The sequence below is a fragment of the Ananas comosus genome, linkage group 6 (assembly GCF_001540865.1).
Source record: "Ananas comosus cultivar F153 linkage group 6, ASM154086v1, whole genome shotgun sequence".
Classification (NCBI taxonomy): Eukaryota; Viridiplantae; Streptophyta; class Magnoliopsida; order Poales; family Bromeliaceae; genus Ananas; species Ananas comosus.
Window position 1 is genome coordinate 12,112,118 of NC_033626.1, and position 16,297 is coordinate 12,128,414.

The 16,297-nt window shown below is 35.6% G+C and overlaps 2 protein-coding genes across 2 annotated transcripts; one reads left to right on the forward strand and one right to left on the reverse strand.

Annotated features, from left to right (window-relative positions):
- Positions 398 to 3,558, reverse strand: LOC109711345 (binding partner of ACD11 1-like). Its single transcript, XM_020234344.1, has 5 exons — positions 3,448 to 3,558; positions 2,611 to 2,730; positions 2,290 to 2,365; positions 1,625 to 1,735; positions 398 to 1,123 (listed from the first exon to the last, which is right to left on the reverse strand). The coding sequence occupies exons 2-5, from the start codon at positions 2,724 to 2,726 to the stop codon at positions 695 to 697; spliced, it is 732 nt and encodes a 243-aa protein (XP_020089933.1). The 5' UTR covers positions 2,727 to 2,730; positions 3,448 to 3,558; the 3' UTR covers positions 398 to 694.
- On the forward strand, positions 10,501 to 12,520 carry LOC109711181 (tubulin alpha chain). Its single transcript, XM_020234105.1, has 3 exons — positions 10,501 to 10,745; positions 10,847 to 11,081; positions 11,354 to 12,520. The coding sequence occupies exons 1-3, from the start codon at positions 10,653 to 10,655 to the stop codon at positions 12,376 to 12,378; spliced, it is 1,353 nt and encodes a 450-aa protein (XP_020089694.1). The 5' UTR covers positions 10,501 to 10,652; the 3' UTR covers positions 12,379 to 12,520.

Genomic DNA, 16,297 nt, shown 5'->3' on the forward strand with positions numbered 1-16,297 from the left:
CGGAAATGGTTGGATAGCAAGAACTCAATGGTAGAACTTCTGATGCCACTCGAAGCCCCACATCTGTTTGTTTGGATCATGCCGCAGAACTCGAAAATATGGATAACCAGCATGGGACCTACAGCAATTATCTCTCACGACCCCGCCACTTCTTAAACAGATGAAAGTCCCGACATCGCGCAACCATTACCAGATATCGATTTTGCTGAACTCGTGAGCTCCGACGGGCGACAAATCGGTAAAGCCATACAACCCCTTCATGTGCCAAAAACAAATCTTGAGATCTTCATTCATGTGCAAGGAACCTTAAATTACAACAGCAAATTGAGAGACCCAATGTCTTGAATGTACAACCAGAACATGAGTTTGCAATTAGAACTTGATGGAGGATTAGACATGCACATCTAACACAGTAATAGCTTTGTAAAATGCATATTTTCGCGTATGTTATTACATTCCACAAAATATTTTGATTTTCAGTGGTTATAATAGGAGGTACAGACCTATCTACTTCGGCAACTTCATTACCAATGAGTCCCTCAAAACAACTACTCGTTACATCTACAATAAACCATAATAATAGCGAAAATATGACCCGGTACAACTGCACTATCTACAAATCACACAGGCGAGATGAAGTAGGCTCATTTCATTTTACATCACAAGAGCGCATACGCACAAACACATTATTTGTTCACTTCTTGCTACCATGGCTGGCCAAATCAGCTGCAACCTTTGCAGCCCTGTTTAGGGCATCAGACACCATCATGGCTCCTGCGGAGAAGTAGCTGCTGCTAACCACCGAATTAGCGACACTTGCCGCCGTTCTCCCTGTGGCGGACACAACGGATCTGGTGGTTTGCGATACATGGTATCGGTCGTCCACCGATTTGACCGTATCAATCCCAGCATTAATCTTATCCGTCAATCCGATCCTCTTACTTAAATCAGCAATCTTTGCTGCAGCAGTGGCCGATACCTGATGAGATTCGTCAAAGGCTTTGGCCTTGATTAGGGCATCTTTGCTCAGTTGGTAACCCCTTGAGAGCATGGTTTTGACAACATCTTGTGCCACTGTCACAGCTTCACCTGGGGTAGCCCTAAATTGGCAGGCATGTACAGTCTGTTGAGATAAATATGGAATCAGTCGAGAATAGATAACAGTATTTACTTGCTACACTACAGAATAGAATTACTTCCCTGGGAGCTGAATAAGCATATGAAAGAATTTTTCACTAGATTATTACTACTTTTGGGACTAGAAAAGTATTTACAGTTAGAACAGTGAGTGTTTACCAGGTGATGAACTTATAATTCAAATGAACAATTTGACTTTCGGGTCGCATGTGGGTTTGCATGCCTTTATGTGATTGATTGTGCGTACACCAATCTATATTCGACCGAATGTTTATCAGGTCAATCACATAATGGCATCCACACCCACATCCAACACAAAGTCAAATTATTCATTTGAATTTTAAGATCATGACCTGATAAACATTCACTATTCTAACAGTAAATACTTTTCTCCTGAGATAAAACTATTTTAATAGAAGATTGCACTTAAATTTTAGGTCATGCAAAAAATGTAGAGAACTTCAACAACAACATGAAGGACACAAACCGTGGACTCATAATCTTCAAAACTCCAAGAAGGCCTGTCCCAGAAATTAGAAGGTTCATCGTATTGTCCCCATCGAGAAATGCACACTGGCTGATCTACAATAGTAGCTCCCTGCAAAAAAAAAAAAACAAAAGACATCCAATGGATTTCCATTGTGAATAAGGTGGATCGAACAAACGAATCACATTTATATGGCAACCGATACATTTACAAAAAGAAGCAATAACGAAAAGAGATCTTATTATATGTGATCCACATTTACAAATTCTACAGTCCAGAAATCAATATAAAAAGATAAAGAACCGGGTGAACAGGATGGCAGTTTCAATCTCGAAGTGAACTGAAATGTGTAATCAAATAAGGGAGTAAAAGTGCAAGTCCTCCTAACTGCCTTCAATGGTAGTCGTTTCACAGATAACCCTGCCTTGCAATGAGTTCCGCCGGCGATTTATTCCACGCCATGAAAACTCACAATTTGTATTTCAAGTATAACAGAATACCAGGTGAAGAAACTTGAGTCTTCATAACTAAGCATGCCTAGTGCTACGGAAGATGAGGGTTGACGACCACGTTGACCAGCCACAGGTCATTACATTACTATTGGGAGTTAGTCCCATCCAAGGAGAAGAGAGGATAAAGAGAGAAAAGAAGACTTCGAAACTTACAGTAAGCAAGACAGCAGTTTCCAAGGCATGGGGTTCTCTGAATGTTACATAAGCAGTGGAACCGTGCTCGCCTGATCTGCTCAGCAGTGAATAATAAAACATATGAAACACTACTCACGCAGAGATATACAAATTCAACTCATATGCAAAGACAATACGGCACATAGAAATGTTAAAAGCAGTAATGAACTGTAAGGTTTAGCTCATTTTCTTTCTAGGAGTCATGTAAAACTATCAATGTACTAAAAAACGGAAAATAATATTCTGCGCAGGTTAATGAAAAATAGCTGACTGAAATTGCATACAGATCTCGGCTATCACCTGATGAGTTCAATGTGATCGATAGCCCCAGAAAAAGAAAAGAAGTCGTAGAGATCTCTTTCAGTAACTCTCCCGGATAGGTTAGTGACTTCCACCGTGTACCCGTCTAAGCTCATGATCCTGGAAATCGATGTTACGCAGCAACATCAAACGAATTGCACAACCAACTTAGCTTTATATTAGTTAAAAGGAAATTATACGAGACAATTCAATGAAAAACATTACATTGGCAATACGGTAGAAACCATTATGCAATCTATGTGCCCTAAATTGCAAATTTGTACGTGTTTGAAAGTATTGGATAATTAAAAAAGAGGAACCTGGATAGGAGCATAGTAATCTCTTACCATAATCAAATAATAGATTTTCATATAGTCACACAAGGTTTTTGATCCACTCAAACTATTTTTACGCAGCAGCAGCAACAACAACAACAAAAAACTAGACCTTGACTACTTGTTGTATAATAAAGAGCATAAGTGCAAGTGAATTCCAGTAAGCAACATTAAATTAAAATTGAGAACGGAAAATTGAAAAAAAAAAAAAAACATAAAAAAAAGGGGAAAAGTCCAAAAATAAGGAGAATTACTGCAAAATTTCTGGAAGATAAAGCTGTTATTGCCAAAAACCCCTTTGTAAAATTAAATCTGATCAAATAAAGAACAACAACCAGCCGATTATGAGCCCAGATTTCAGAATTGGAAAGCAAATTAACAAAAAAAAGAGGCTTAAATCGATGGATTTTCGGTGATTTAAACACCCAGAACAGTTTAATTCCAACTTAAAAAGCATCAATTTGGGCAGATCCTAAGGTAGAGAGAAAGAAAGAGAGCTTACCCCTAATTCGCTGAATCTGATTGCTTCTTCGTTAGCGAATGAAGAGGAGAAGAGGAGAGGGTACGCTTCGCCTTGTTTAAGCAATACACTACTATTACAGTGCTAAGAACTTTTTAACGCAGCGTTTGGTTAGGGATAAGGATAGGAATAGGTACTTACCCTTCTCTTTATATTCAAACATTATTTTTTTATTCGAAAATAGTAATTCTCGGTTATTCCCATCAATATTTTTATTTTTTATATAAAACTATCTAAAATTGTTCTTATTTTCGGAAACAATCCAATTTTCATCCAAACACTATTTTTCTTATCCTCATATTTGTACCTATCCTTATAATAACTAGTTCTTATTTATACCCGAATCAAACGGTAAAAGTACTGCATTCAGTGTTCTTTCCCCAAATTTACTTAGAAGGAAACTGCTTTATTAAGCGTGAAATTACTAATAAGACCCTGGATCCTTAAACCTGAGAAACAAGGCCCGAAGTTTCCAGCAGGATCATGTAGCACGTTTTTTTCACTAATTAACCTTTCATTCATGTTATTTTAACTGCGCAATATGTTAGGGCACCGACGAAGAAAGTAGGCTGAATATTATAATGACGAATGACGCTCACAAATTTTTTTTAGAAAAACCTTCAAATAACACCCTTGTAATTTCACACTTTTTTCTTTTAGTATTCTGTAATTTAAAATATATCAATTTAGTATTCTATAATTTTTTTTATTTTTTTATTATCAATTCTACTATTTTTTTTCATTAAATTAGTGATAAACTTAAAACTAAAGTATACTAAAGTAAATATTCAGTAAATCTAGTTGGGGTGTTTGAAATTTTTTGTATATAATTTAACAAAATATTAATGAAAAAAGTTGAAGGGATAAAAATGAAACCACATGATACTAACTCAATACACTTTAAACCATAGTGTACTAAAGTGAGAACGTGCGAAACCACGTGGATGGTATTTGAAGTTTATCTAAAATTTTATCTTTTTTCATTTTGCCCTATTTTGATTTTATTTTTTTTTCTGAGGCCTTACTGTCTCATTGCATGTACTTAAATTTATTTGCTAAATAAATAAAGTAAATAGTGCGCTATTTTTTTTCTCAAATTTTTTTTTTTTTCATTCATGTTATATGTCTCTAGTTTAAATGGCAAAAACATTTTAGTTTATAACTGATCATTCCTAGAGCAAGTGGCAAAGGGCTTGGTGGTTGGTACCCGAGACCTAAGGTCGAATCCTAGTTGATTAACGTTTCCAGCTAAATTTATTTCTAAATGAAATAAACGAAACGGGTAGTGTGCTACCTATCTCCCTCTCAAAAAAAAAAAAAAACATTTTACGCTCAAAATTTAAGTTTGAAATTTAATTATTTTATATTTTGATTTACGTTTGTTTTAAAAAATTGAGTGAAAAAAACCGTTCATTTGTGTTGTAATATACCAAGACGAGAAATTATTTTACAAAAAAAAAATAATGCTATAATAATATTTGTATACCTTGTTTTTTAAAAAGATTAGTTATAATTAATCACTTGTCACACTTGACGGATTACTTAATTTCATCACAAACAATTGTGTTTGGCTTTTCAAAAAAACAAAAAATAAATTTTCATGTGAAATTTATTTTTCTAATTTTTCGTGTGTTTCATTTTTCTAAAAATTAATACTTTTTTAAAAGAAATTAGATTTTATGACCAAATAGTATTTTTTGAAAATATTAGGTAGGAAAAGATGTTGACGAAAAATTGTATTTTCGTTTTCTGAAAAGAACTAGTGTTCTATTTTGAACATTAGGTAGCCGAAGGATGGCAATGAGAAACTTAATATTTATATTAGTGTTGTATTCAAAGAATGAAAATACTAAATATTTTAAATCTGATTTTTTTTTAAAGTATTTTTTAAAAATTCAAGCCGACAAAAAAATTAGGAAAAAAACTTTTTACAAATATTCTTTTTCAAAAAATCAAACACTTTCTTACTGTATGGGATTAAGAACATCAAATTTTTTTGAAACTCCGAAGGCTATGTGGATAAAGAGATTATGTCGTGCTTAACTTAAAAATACGATTAGAGGCTTTGTTTATTTCTTTTGGATATAAACTTAGCTGGAAATGTGAATCTACTAGGATTCGAACTTAAGTCTTGGATACAAACCATCAAACCTTCTACTACTTGCTCTATAGACGGCCGGTTAGAGGGACACATGTTATCCAACCCATATTAGGTAGTGTAAAGATGGAGACATATAACCAAAGTAAATTGGAAGTATCTCATAAAGGAGCTTCTTCGTTCGCTGGGATGCTCCATAATAAGAAATACAATATATAAACATATATGGTATCGTTTGGTTCGGGGATAAGCAAAAAGTGGCTATTTCAGGAATAGGTATAAATTGAGGTATAAGCGGGGATTAGATCAATTTTGCGTTTGAATGAAAATTGAGTTATTTCTGAGAATAAAAAAATAGCGTTTGGTTAGGTAAATGGAATAAGAAAGATAGTGAGTTTTATAAATAAAAAATAATGATATTATTCTCTTATTATATTTGAATTTGAATTTTTAAAATTTTAAATTTATATTTTTAAATTTAAAATTTTAGCTTTGAAATTTTAAAATTTAAAATTTAAAATCTCAAATTNATTATAATATATAACATATTATATTTATTTTATTTAGTTTTAATTCAATTTATAATTTTAATTAAGTTTGAAATTAAGCATTGAAATAGCACTATTCCACCAAAATGGTGGAATAGTAAATTTCTTGCTATTCCGGGATAATCGGGAATAGCAAGGTTTGACCGGGATAAAATATTCCGGTCAAATTTCATCTCGTTTGGCGGAATAGCGAGGATAACTTTCGTTATTCCCACTTATCCTTCAAACCAAACGGGGTCATTGTGAACTTCATTGTTATTTACCTAAATAAAAAAAAGCAGCTCCAATTTGTAACAAAGTTGAATATGTGATAGGACAGGGGGGCCACATCTAAAACAATTATAATTAAAAAAATTTAATATCCAGATATCCATCAGTGACATTGCCACAAGTATTGACAATTTCAAAAAAACAAATTTATTATCTTTTCCAACAGAAAATATTACCAAATATATCTGAAAATACAGTAGAGTTAACATACATGCAGTGAGAACATACGATAAAAAATTACCTTATTTATTTTATATGTATTATCAATTTTTTAAGAAAAAATTTTAAATATCACCCATATGGTTTCACACTTTCTCACTTTAATATCCTGTGGTTTAAAGTGTATCACTTTCGCATCCTGTGATTTTATTTTTTGCTTTTTGTTATTCCTTTTTACTAAATTTTTTTTGTTAAATCAGTGACAATGTTAAAACTAAAGGGTACTGAAGTGAATATTTGATAAACTATAAGTGGGGTATCTGAAGTTTTTTATATATGATTTAACAAAAAATTAACGAAGGGGCTGACGAAAAGAGAAAAATAAAACGACAGGTACTAAATTGATACACTTTAAACTACAAGCTACTAAAGTGAGAAAGTAAAAAATCACATAGGTGGTATTTGAATTTTATACTTTGTTATTATATATTTTTTATAGTCCTTTCGTAAAATATAAAAATATATTTTTATATAATTTTTTTGGAACTCTATTTTTCAATACCAAACGTACTCTTAATCATTCCATGCAATCTTAATCATTCCATCCAAACAACAATATCTACATTCGCATTTTTTTCGTTTTCCAAATCATTAGGCTTTTCTCTTACCTGTTTTGCAGTTTGATACTGAGCAGTTGATGGTCTTTATATTGTTTGTTGATCCGTCGCTGATACAGTAGGACTACGTTAGGTTCAGAGTCTCGATCAGAGCCATCGACCATAAATCCAAGGGCTCTGCATGCATTTGTAGGGTCCCTGAAAGCTGAGTTGCACATTGGATGGTTCCTGGATCTGAAGACATAATAATAATACCGTGTTTGCAGAAGATCATGTTTCTGCTTTCGACCTTGCAAAGTTGATTAACATATTTATCTCCCTCTCTGATCCTTCAATTGCGGGGAAATATTAAAAATTACTTAAAAAAAAAAAATCTGTTTAGATTATTCTTGTGTTAAGGGTCTATATGGTTGCAAGTATTTAATGCTACATAGCAGTTATTATTAGAAATTCATGCATGAATAACTTCGCATGAAGTACCTGATAAGAGTAACTTATGCTGAGTTTAAAAGGATATGTCATGTCTTTATATTCACACAAGTTCAGACGAGTATCGTATGATTCATAACAATTAGAGTTGGTTTGGTACTGAGACTCATCTGACACTATTAGATAAAATAAAATTTAGGGTGGGTTTGGTTCCACGTAAAACTGTGAAAAAAATATTTTCGGTGAAAAAAAGTTTTACGTCGTTTGTGTTTGGTTTGTAGGAAAAGAAAAGTAGTTTTTCATGACAGTTGTTTGGTTGAAAGAAAAAGAAAATAGATGAAAAACTATTTAATATATTTTTTATTATATATATTATTAGTATACTATAATTATTATATATATTTTCTCTAATTATATATATTATATATTATTAATATATAATAATTATCATAATATATTTAATTATTATATTATTATAATTTATATATTACATAATAAATATGTAATATAATATATAATAATATATATTTAATATTATAAAATAAATTGTTATATATTATAAATAAAATATATATATAATAATTTATATAAAAAATAAAATATTACTATATATATATATATATATATATATATATATATATATATATATATATATAAAATTAAAAAGGGAGAGAGAGCTAGGTTCACTGTTCTCTCTCTCTCGGTCCACGAGGTGAAGCACACCTTGTCGACCGCGTGCAAAAGGATGTGAGCCGCGCCCGTGAGCCGCGACTTTTTCTCTGTAGCTTTTCGTTTTCCGCTCTGACGGAGCGGAAAACAAAAACGTGATTTTTCTGTGTATTCGTAAAAAAAGTTTTCCGGAAAATTTTTTTTACAGAGAACCAAACAAAGGAAAAATATTTTTCAACTGAAAAAAAAATTTTCGGACTAGTTTTACATGGATCCAAACACGCCCTTAGGTAAAAGCACATAAGGATATGCTCCTACATTTTCCGGTGGGATCGCATAAAATATATCATAATCAATGCATCGTGGTATGCGAAACGAAATATTACGTACGAAAATAAAATATAGTATTTTTTTCATCATATTTTCTTACCGCACGTAACGCAATTTCTCCGTAATTCCAAACGAAGCCTTACAGCTGTAACACAAAATGCTTTCATTAGCACATATATATTTGCATACATAGATTAGATTAGAATATTATTAATAGCACTAAATTATTGGTACTATTAAATTTTTAACCCTTGTATAAAAAAAATATGCGGTTAGAATAATTATGATTTTCTTAGGTTTAGTGAATGGTTGATAAAATAGCATGATCTAAAGGATGAAATGGTCAAAAAAAAGTAAGATCTAATAGCGAAAAGTTGATAGCGTTAGATAGTTAATGCTATTGACGGCCGGACTCTGTATACTTACATTGAAAGATTCTCTCATGTAGTTAGAAAAGCATAATTTTATGTACTTATATTGAGGGATTTTGTTGCACACAGTGAGCTCGTAGAACACATTTTTTTATTTTTTGAAGAAAAATTTTAAATTTGCTAATTTAAAAAATTTTGTACTAGCTCTTCAAATTAGTAGGATTCTAACTCATGACTAGGGGTGGAAACGAGCCGAGCTCGAGCGAGCTTATGTCAGCTCAAATTCGGCTTGAAATTAATTTCGAGCCTAAATCTAGGCTCAAGCTCGGCTTAAAATTAATTCGAGCCGAGCTCGAGCAAGCCTAATTTCGAGTCGAGCTGAGCTCGAGCTCTAAACGAGCCGATTGAAATTCTCGACATTATATAATCAATAGTTTAATTTTTATAGAACATTACCTATAATTTGATGCAACATGTCCAATAGTTCAAAATACAAAATAATTATAAAAAATGTGAGCTAGGGTGACTTCCTGACTCGATGAGGGTCTGAGAGAGAGAGAGAGAGAGAGAGAGAGAGAGAGGAAAAAAAGTAGGGATTTGAAAATTTGAATGTTATCATGTTTTAGGGTTATGTGCAACAGTGAAAGTCTGAAAGAGAGAGTGTGTTATGTAAATTTAGAGTTGGGCTCAATTGCACGGTTGTACTTGTTGGGTTTATTTTATGGGCCAACAATAATGGCCCAAATTAAATTAAAGCCTATATATAATTAAAATACATTATATTTATAAATATTATATATATATATATATAGAGTCCGGCTACTATACTTTTATGAGTATTGGCTCCTTTATACTCATAAGTTTTCGACCCTTAAATTTATTCCATTAATCATTTTCATCCGTTAGATCATACTATTTAACCAACTACCCACTCAACCCTAGGGGACCACTATCATTCTAAGTGGGGACCACCATCATCCTAACCACACATTCCATCAATCAACGGTTAAAAATTTATGAGTACAAGGGGGTCTATACTCATAAGAGTATAGTAGCCCCGGCCTATATATATATATATATATATATTTTCGAGCTTTTCGAGCCTAATTCAAACGAGCTGAGTAATACTCAAGCTCGGCTTGAAATGAATTTCGAGCCTTTTATGTTGTTCAAGCTCGGCTCATTTAATTTCGAGTCGAGCTCGAGCGAGCCGAATATCGAGCCGAACACGAGTCGAACGCGAGCCGGCTCGCTCGTTTGCCAGCCCTACTCATGACTCATAAAATTCGTTCCGACCGCGTACGCGGCCCATTATTGTAGCTGCTGCTCGAGAGCTCCTCTCCTCGTACCAATTTCGAAATTTTAAAATTTCAAACGCTGTTGCTACGCTCGCGAAAACAGCCGAACGGTCAGATCCAGCTGGACTCCAGTTCAAATTTCAAAATTTGCCCAAAAAGTCCCACCACGCATGTCCGCCCGTTTCTAACGGCTATTTCGACCCCCGTGCTTTTCATCTATAAAATAACCCCCTTATCACCCCCACAATCGCTTCCACATTTCGAAAACAAAAAGCGCTTCCTCATCCACCGCTCAAATCCATTCCAAGGCGTCTTCACAAACGCCTCGCTTCTAAAAGGCTTTTGAGCTCAAAAGCGCTAGCTTTTTCCCAAATCCTAAGCTCCCCAACGAAGCAGCCATGAGAGAGTGCATCTCCATCCACATCGGCCAAGCCGGGATTCAGGTCGGCAACGCCTGCTGGGAGCTCTACTGTCTCGAACACGGGATTCAGGTAATATTCACGCACCGTCGCTACCTCCCGCCAGGCGTTTGGTGTAATGTCTAATGCTTTTTTTGGTTGTACGACTTGTGCTGCTGCTGCTGCTTCTGCAGCCCGATGGCCAGATGCCGGGCGACAAGACCGTCGGCGGAGGCGACGACGCGTTCAACACGTTTTTCAGTGAAACCGGCGCCGGAAAGCACGTGCCCCGTGCCGTGTTCGTCGATCTCGAGCCGACCGTGATCGACGAGGTCCGGACGGGGACCTACCGCCAGCTGTTCCACCCCGAGCAGCTCATCAGCGGCAAAGAGGACGCCGCCAACAACTTCGCCCGCGGCCACTACACTAGTAAGATATTACTTAGACAATGATAATATATACGTTATAAGTATAGATTTCTTTGTACTCATAAATTTTTCGTCGTTGAATGAAAGATTGTGTAATTAAAATGATAGTGATTTTTTGATTGAGATGATAGTAATTTTTTAAACTTAGTAGATAGTTGGTTGAATAGTATGATCTAACGAATGAAAATGATCAAGAAGTAGATTTAACGACTAAAAATTTTGATTTGAAATTATTATTTAATTTTGTTTGAATGGTAAACGTTGCTGGTGCAGTCGGGAAGGAGATAGTGGACTTGTGCTTGGACCGGATCCGGAAGCTGGCCGACAACTGCACGGGGCTGCAGGGGTTCCTGGTGTTCCACGCGGTGGGCGGCGGGACGGGGTCGGGGCTGGGGTCGCTGCTGCTGGAGCGGCTGTCGGTGGACTACGGGAAGAAATCGAAGCTGGGGTTCACGGTGTACCCGTCGCCGCAGGTGTCGACGTCGGTGGTGGAGCCGTACAACAGCGTGCTGTCGACCCACTCGCTCCTGGAGCACACGGACGTGGCGGTGCTCCTGGACAACGAGGCCATCTACGACATCTGCCGCCGGTCCCTGGACATCGAGCGCCCCACCTACACCAACCTCAACCGCCTCGTCTCGCAGGTGATCTCGTCGCTGACCGCCTCGCTGCGCTTCGACGGCGCCCTCAACGTCGACGTCACCGAGTTCCAGACCAACCTCGTGCCGTACCCGCGCATCCACTTCATGCTGTCGTCCTACGCGCCCGTCATCTCCGCCGAGAAGGCCTACCACGAGCAGCTGTCCGTCGCGGAGATCACCAACAGCGCCTTCGAGCCGGCCTCCATGATGGCCAAGTGCGACCCGCGCCACGGCAAGTACATGGCCTGCTGCCTCATGTACCGCGGCGACGTCGTGCCCAAGGACGTGAACGCCGCGGTGGCCACCATCAAGACCAAGCGCACCATCCAGTTCGTCGACTGGTGCCCCACCGGCTTCAAGTGCGGGATCAACTACCAGCCGCCCACCGTCGTGCCCGGCGGCGACCTCGCCAAGGTGCAGCGCGCCGTCTGCATGATCTCCAACTCCACCAGCGTCGCCGAGGTCTTCTCGCGGATCGACCACAAGTTCGACCTCATGTACGCCAAGCGCGCCTTCGTTCACTGGTACGTCGGCGAGGGCATGGAGGAGGGTGAGTTCTCCGAGGCGCGCGAGGATCTCGCGGCGCTCGAGAAGGATTACGAGGAGGTTGGCGCCGAGTCGGCCGAGGGTGAGGAGGATGAAGGGGACGAGTACTGATGAGATTATGCTGGCTTTGTGTCTTACATATGTTGATGTTCTCATCATCACCAATAGACGACTGTTTGGTGAAACTTCTAAGTATGTTTTGAATGAAAATTTAACTTCTAATTTCTAATGCAATGGTTTGTTGTTGTGATCATTAATTATGTTTCATGTATGTGATTACCAGCACAATAAACGTAGAGTGTACTACATTTGCGACCAAGGCCGTACGTAATCTGATCAAACAATGAAGTTCTAAAATCTCAAAATAGAGAACCATGCCATCCTTTTGAGGGTGCGGTGCGGTTCATTTCATTTGCGAGAGAATGAATTCGAGTCATCTTATCTTATAATAAAATTGTCTACATTGTATCATTTTCAAATTTTCAATCATGTAAATTTGTATCATTTTCAACTCTAACACACATTTTTGTGCACCAAATACATGGCCCATAAAACTGGGCCAGTAGGCCTCCGAGCTATAAAAAAATTGCGGAGCAGCAGTGCACATAGAAGAAGCTCACTTCAAATATATATTTTAAAGTAAATAACATTTAACTTGTTTGCTTATAATTAATTAGTAAATTTTTTTAACAAATTTGGGACTTGATTGTAACATAAAAGAAAGAATTAATTAATTATTCTGGCAGAGAGATAAATCTGTTTTAATTTTGAAAAAAATTCAAAAAATTACGTAATTTTTGTATTTTTTTTAATGACAAAGTTTGTGAAATTTAAAAGAAACAATCAAATATCATCGAAGTTATACATCAAAAGGATCAAATAAAATAATCATATATAATATAGAAAAAAAAAATATAATATTTATTTATTTTCTGTAAGCGCATGAGATTGGGATATCCGGGATTAGAGTTTTAGAAAAAAAAAAAGAAAAAGATGAGAAAATGAAAGTGAGAGTTTTCCAACAAAATAAGTAAAAGATAAAATAGAATTTGAGTTTATATTTTTTTAAACCCTTATTTTGTACGCAGCATGGCGACAAGTGTGGGCTAATCATTTTTTTTTTTTCCCCTTTCACCACCGAGGCATTGTGACATGAATCGCTTTTATGATTTTGTTGTTGTTTTCTTGGACTCAACCTTGGGTTCAGATCTAATCGTACATAAAATATATATATACATTATATATATAATATATATTATATATAAGTAATATAGAGTTTAGGGATGCGCTATGACTAATAGGAAGTACGGATCTGTCGGTTTTCAGTTATTTTCAGATTTTCGGACTTTTCGAATCGCGACGCTGCGTTAGACCTGATTTGAGATCATTGAAGTCATGTAAAATAACATTTTGTTAAATTTTCGATACCATTTGCCTAGTGATCGAAGGGTAAAATTAAATAATTTTAATAGAGTGGCGAGCGCGTTGCAAGTCTTAAACGGTGGACCGAATATCCAAATTCACATAAAATTTGATAGAAAATTCTCATATATATAAATTAGAGATCAATTACTTTAATCTTAAATTTAAATTCATACATACATTTTTGAAGATATGAATTTTTAGCCATGATTGAGATCGCCCTTGCGATCACTAGAGCAAATGATATGAAAAATCGGAAATTTATTTCTCGAACTTCAAAGAACTATCTTAGATCATCTAAAACGGAGCAGATCTCGATTGAAGTCGAACGAAATAAAGTGAAAGCACGGATCTTCCGTGCATAGCCATACACATCTAGCTCATATATATATATATATATATAAAAGGAAGGGTCGAGCCCACCAAGTAGACCAGACCCAGGTCCCAAAACAAAGCAAAAGAGAACAAAATAGCTTAACATTTAGATCGGAATGTGAGTACTCACGTACCTGTATACAGCTGGGGTTGCTCATAGCATGAAAATGAGCAGGCAAAGAACCCAATAATTCTATACCCACCATTCTCTTCGGTGCTTATTATCATAGTTTCCGCGGCATTTAGGCCGAGACTCGCCTGCTGCAGATTCTGCATTAACAAATCATCTGTGAAAAGTACTATTTGAATAGAGATGTTTGAATTCTGCTCTATCTAATTATAGTCTCTATTTTTTTTTTTTCCGCTATAGAAACAATAAGATTTCATTAAACATGCAGTATTCTTTATTACTGGGGACGTCCTTAATGTATATAGTAAAAAAATTTGATAGCAGGTATACGAAATTTTAACTTCGAAATCCTAGGAAAATGTACTCTCTATTATCTAAGAACAAGTAATTAATATGAACATTAGAATTTTTGTACTACCAATCTAATCTAATTTAACATTTACATGTGAAGTTCAGAAATCATGGAAGCTGCCAACAAAAGGAAAAGGAACGGGAAGTTGCCGAAAAGTAATGTTCCAAAAAAAATAATAAAAAAATCCTTCCAAATCTCGTTCACAACTAGAAAGTATGATGCCAGGCATCTAGATCAAGAATGGTGACTTTGATTTTTACATATTGGCTGTTCCATAAGTTTATGTAATTTGTATGCATCGAAAATTAATAATTGTTGTTGTTTTTTTTTTTTTAGATATTTAGATAGTGTAGATTTTTTTTCAGTAAATCCTCAATTAAATTACTCCCCGTTTTGATAGTAGCCTGAAACAATAATAATAATTATTATCATCATCTATATTTATACATATTTATAACTATACATTATTTTCATAAAATTTGTCACATGATAGTTTATCTTTTACTCTTAACTTTCTACCCCTTTTCCATTTTCTGACACTTCACCTGTTAGGATTTGGTTAGATTTGTAATTGAATCCTATTTGGATAATAATTAATATTTAAATCTGTTAAGATTTAAATATTTTTTAGAGGATAAACCTAACTAGATTAGGATTAATATTTAAATTTATTAGAGATTAATTAAGATAGATTTAGATATTAATTAGAATAGAAATCCTAAATATACTAGAATTGGGTACATTCTAGTTGGAGCATTATAAATAATGCATTGGGTAAATTAATTTGGAGGGCTGTGAGGTGAGTACGGGAGAGAGAGAAAATGCCTCTTGGGTGCCGTACCAGAGAGAGAAAAAGAGAGAGAGAGAGTTATTTAGTGCACCTAGTGCATGGGTGCGCGCGGATGATTGTCTTCTTTATGGGATTATAGAAGACGAGAGAATGGTAGAAAAGATTCAGAAAGAGGGCTCGGGTTGTAGTTACTCTGTGCAGAAGAGGAGTCAGGTGTAATCTTCTCTTATTTAATGAATCTTATTTTACCCGCATATTTTCTGTTTTTGGTATTTCTCTCTTTTATGATTGTATCAGCTTTTGCTGAGGAGACGGGTTTATGGTAAAAAAACTCGATTTGACGCTTCCGTTGCGGAATCCCAACAATCGATACCGAATCCACAGCAGTCGGTATCGGAGCGGGTTGCGGATTCACGAGATCCGGTACCGGGGCGAGTACCTTATTCCCAACATCACCTTCCCACCCACCCCCCATCTCCGTGGTATACTTCGTCTTCCTACCTTCCTACTTGCTAATTAGCGTGTTCCTGTGATCTATTGTTATTTAAACAAATCATTTTCGTAAAAAGCGAATAAAAAAAAATCTTTTCGTACTTTTTTTTATACTATTTGTATTTATTAATATCTCAAGACAAGTCAAATTTTTTTTGAAGTTTTACTTTATCAAATTTTTATCATTTATAGTATTAGTTCATGGTAATGCATGAATAACTTCACCTAAATTATATAAATAAGAGTAACTTGGGCACGTGGCTTGTGGAATTAATATTAACTATTAACTATCCGTATTAATTTGCTCTTCCGAGCAAAAGGATTCCTGCTTGATGTATCCATCCACCATAAAAGGGAAGTCGGTGACTGCGGATCAGAGACTTGGAAATAGGAATCCAATCCCTTCCCTTTTCCTCCCACAACTCTCTAAAAAGGGTACCGGGCCAAACTATTTCCCTGTAAAGGAAAT

Coding starts and splice junctions, on each gene's coding strand:
- LOC109711345 (XM_020234344.1), bottom strand. CDS start 2,726: ATGAGCTTAGACGGGTACACGGTGGAAGTCACTAACCTATCCGGGAGA. Junction 2,366..2,610: donor GATCACATTGAACTCATCAG/GTGATAGCCGAG, acceptor ACTGCTGAGCAG/ATCAGGCGAGCACGGTTCCA. Junction 1,124..1,624: donor TTGAAGATTATGAGTCCACG/GTTTGTGTCCTT, acceptor TTATCTCAACAG/ACTGTACATGCCTGCCAATT.
- LOC109711181 (XM_020234105.1), top strand. CDS start 10,653: ATGAGAGAGTGCATCTCCATCCACATCGGCCAAGCCGGGATTCAGGTC. Junction 10,746..10,846: donor GTCTCGAACACGGGATTCAG/GTAATATTCACG, acceptor CTGCTTCTGCAG/CCCGATGGCCAGATGCCGGG. Junction 11,082..11,353: donor CGCCCGCGGCCACTACACTA/GTAAGATATTAC, acceptor TTGCTGGTGCAG/TCGGGAAGGAGATAGTGGAC.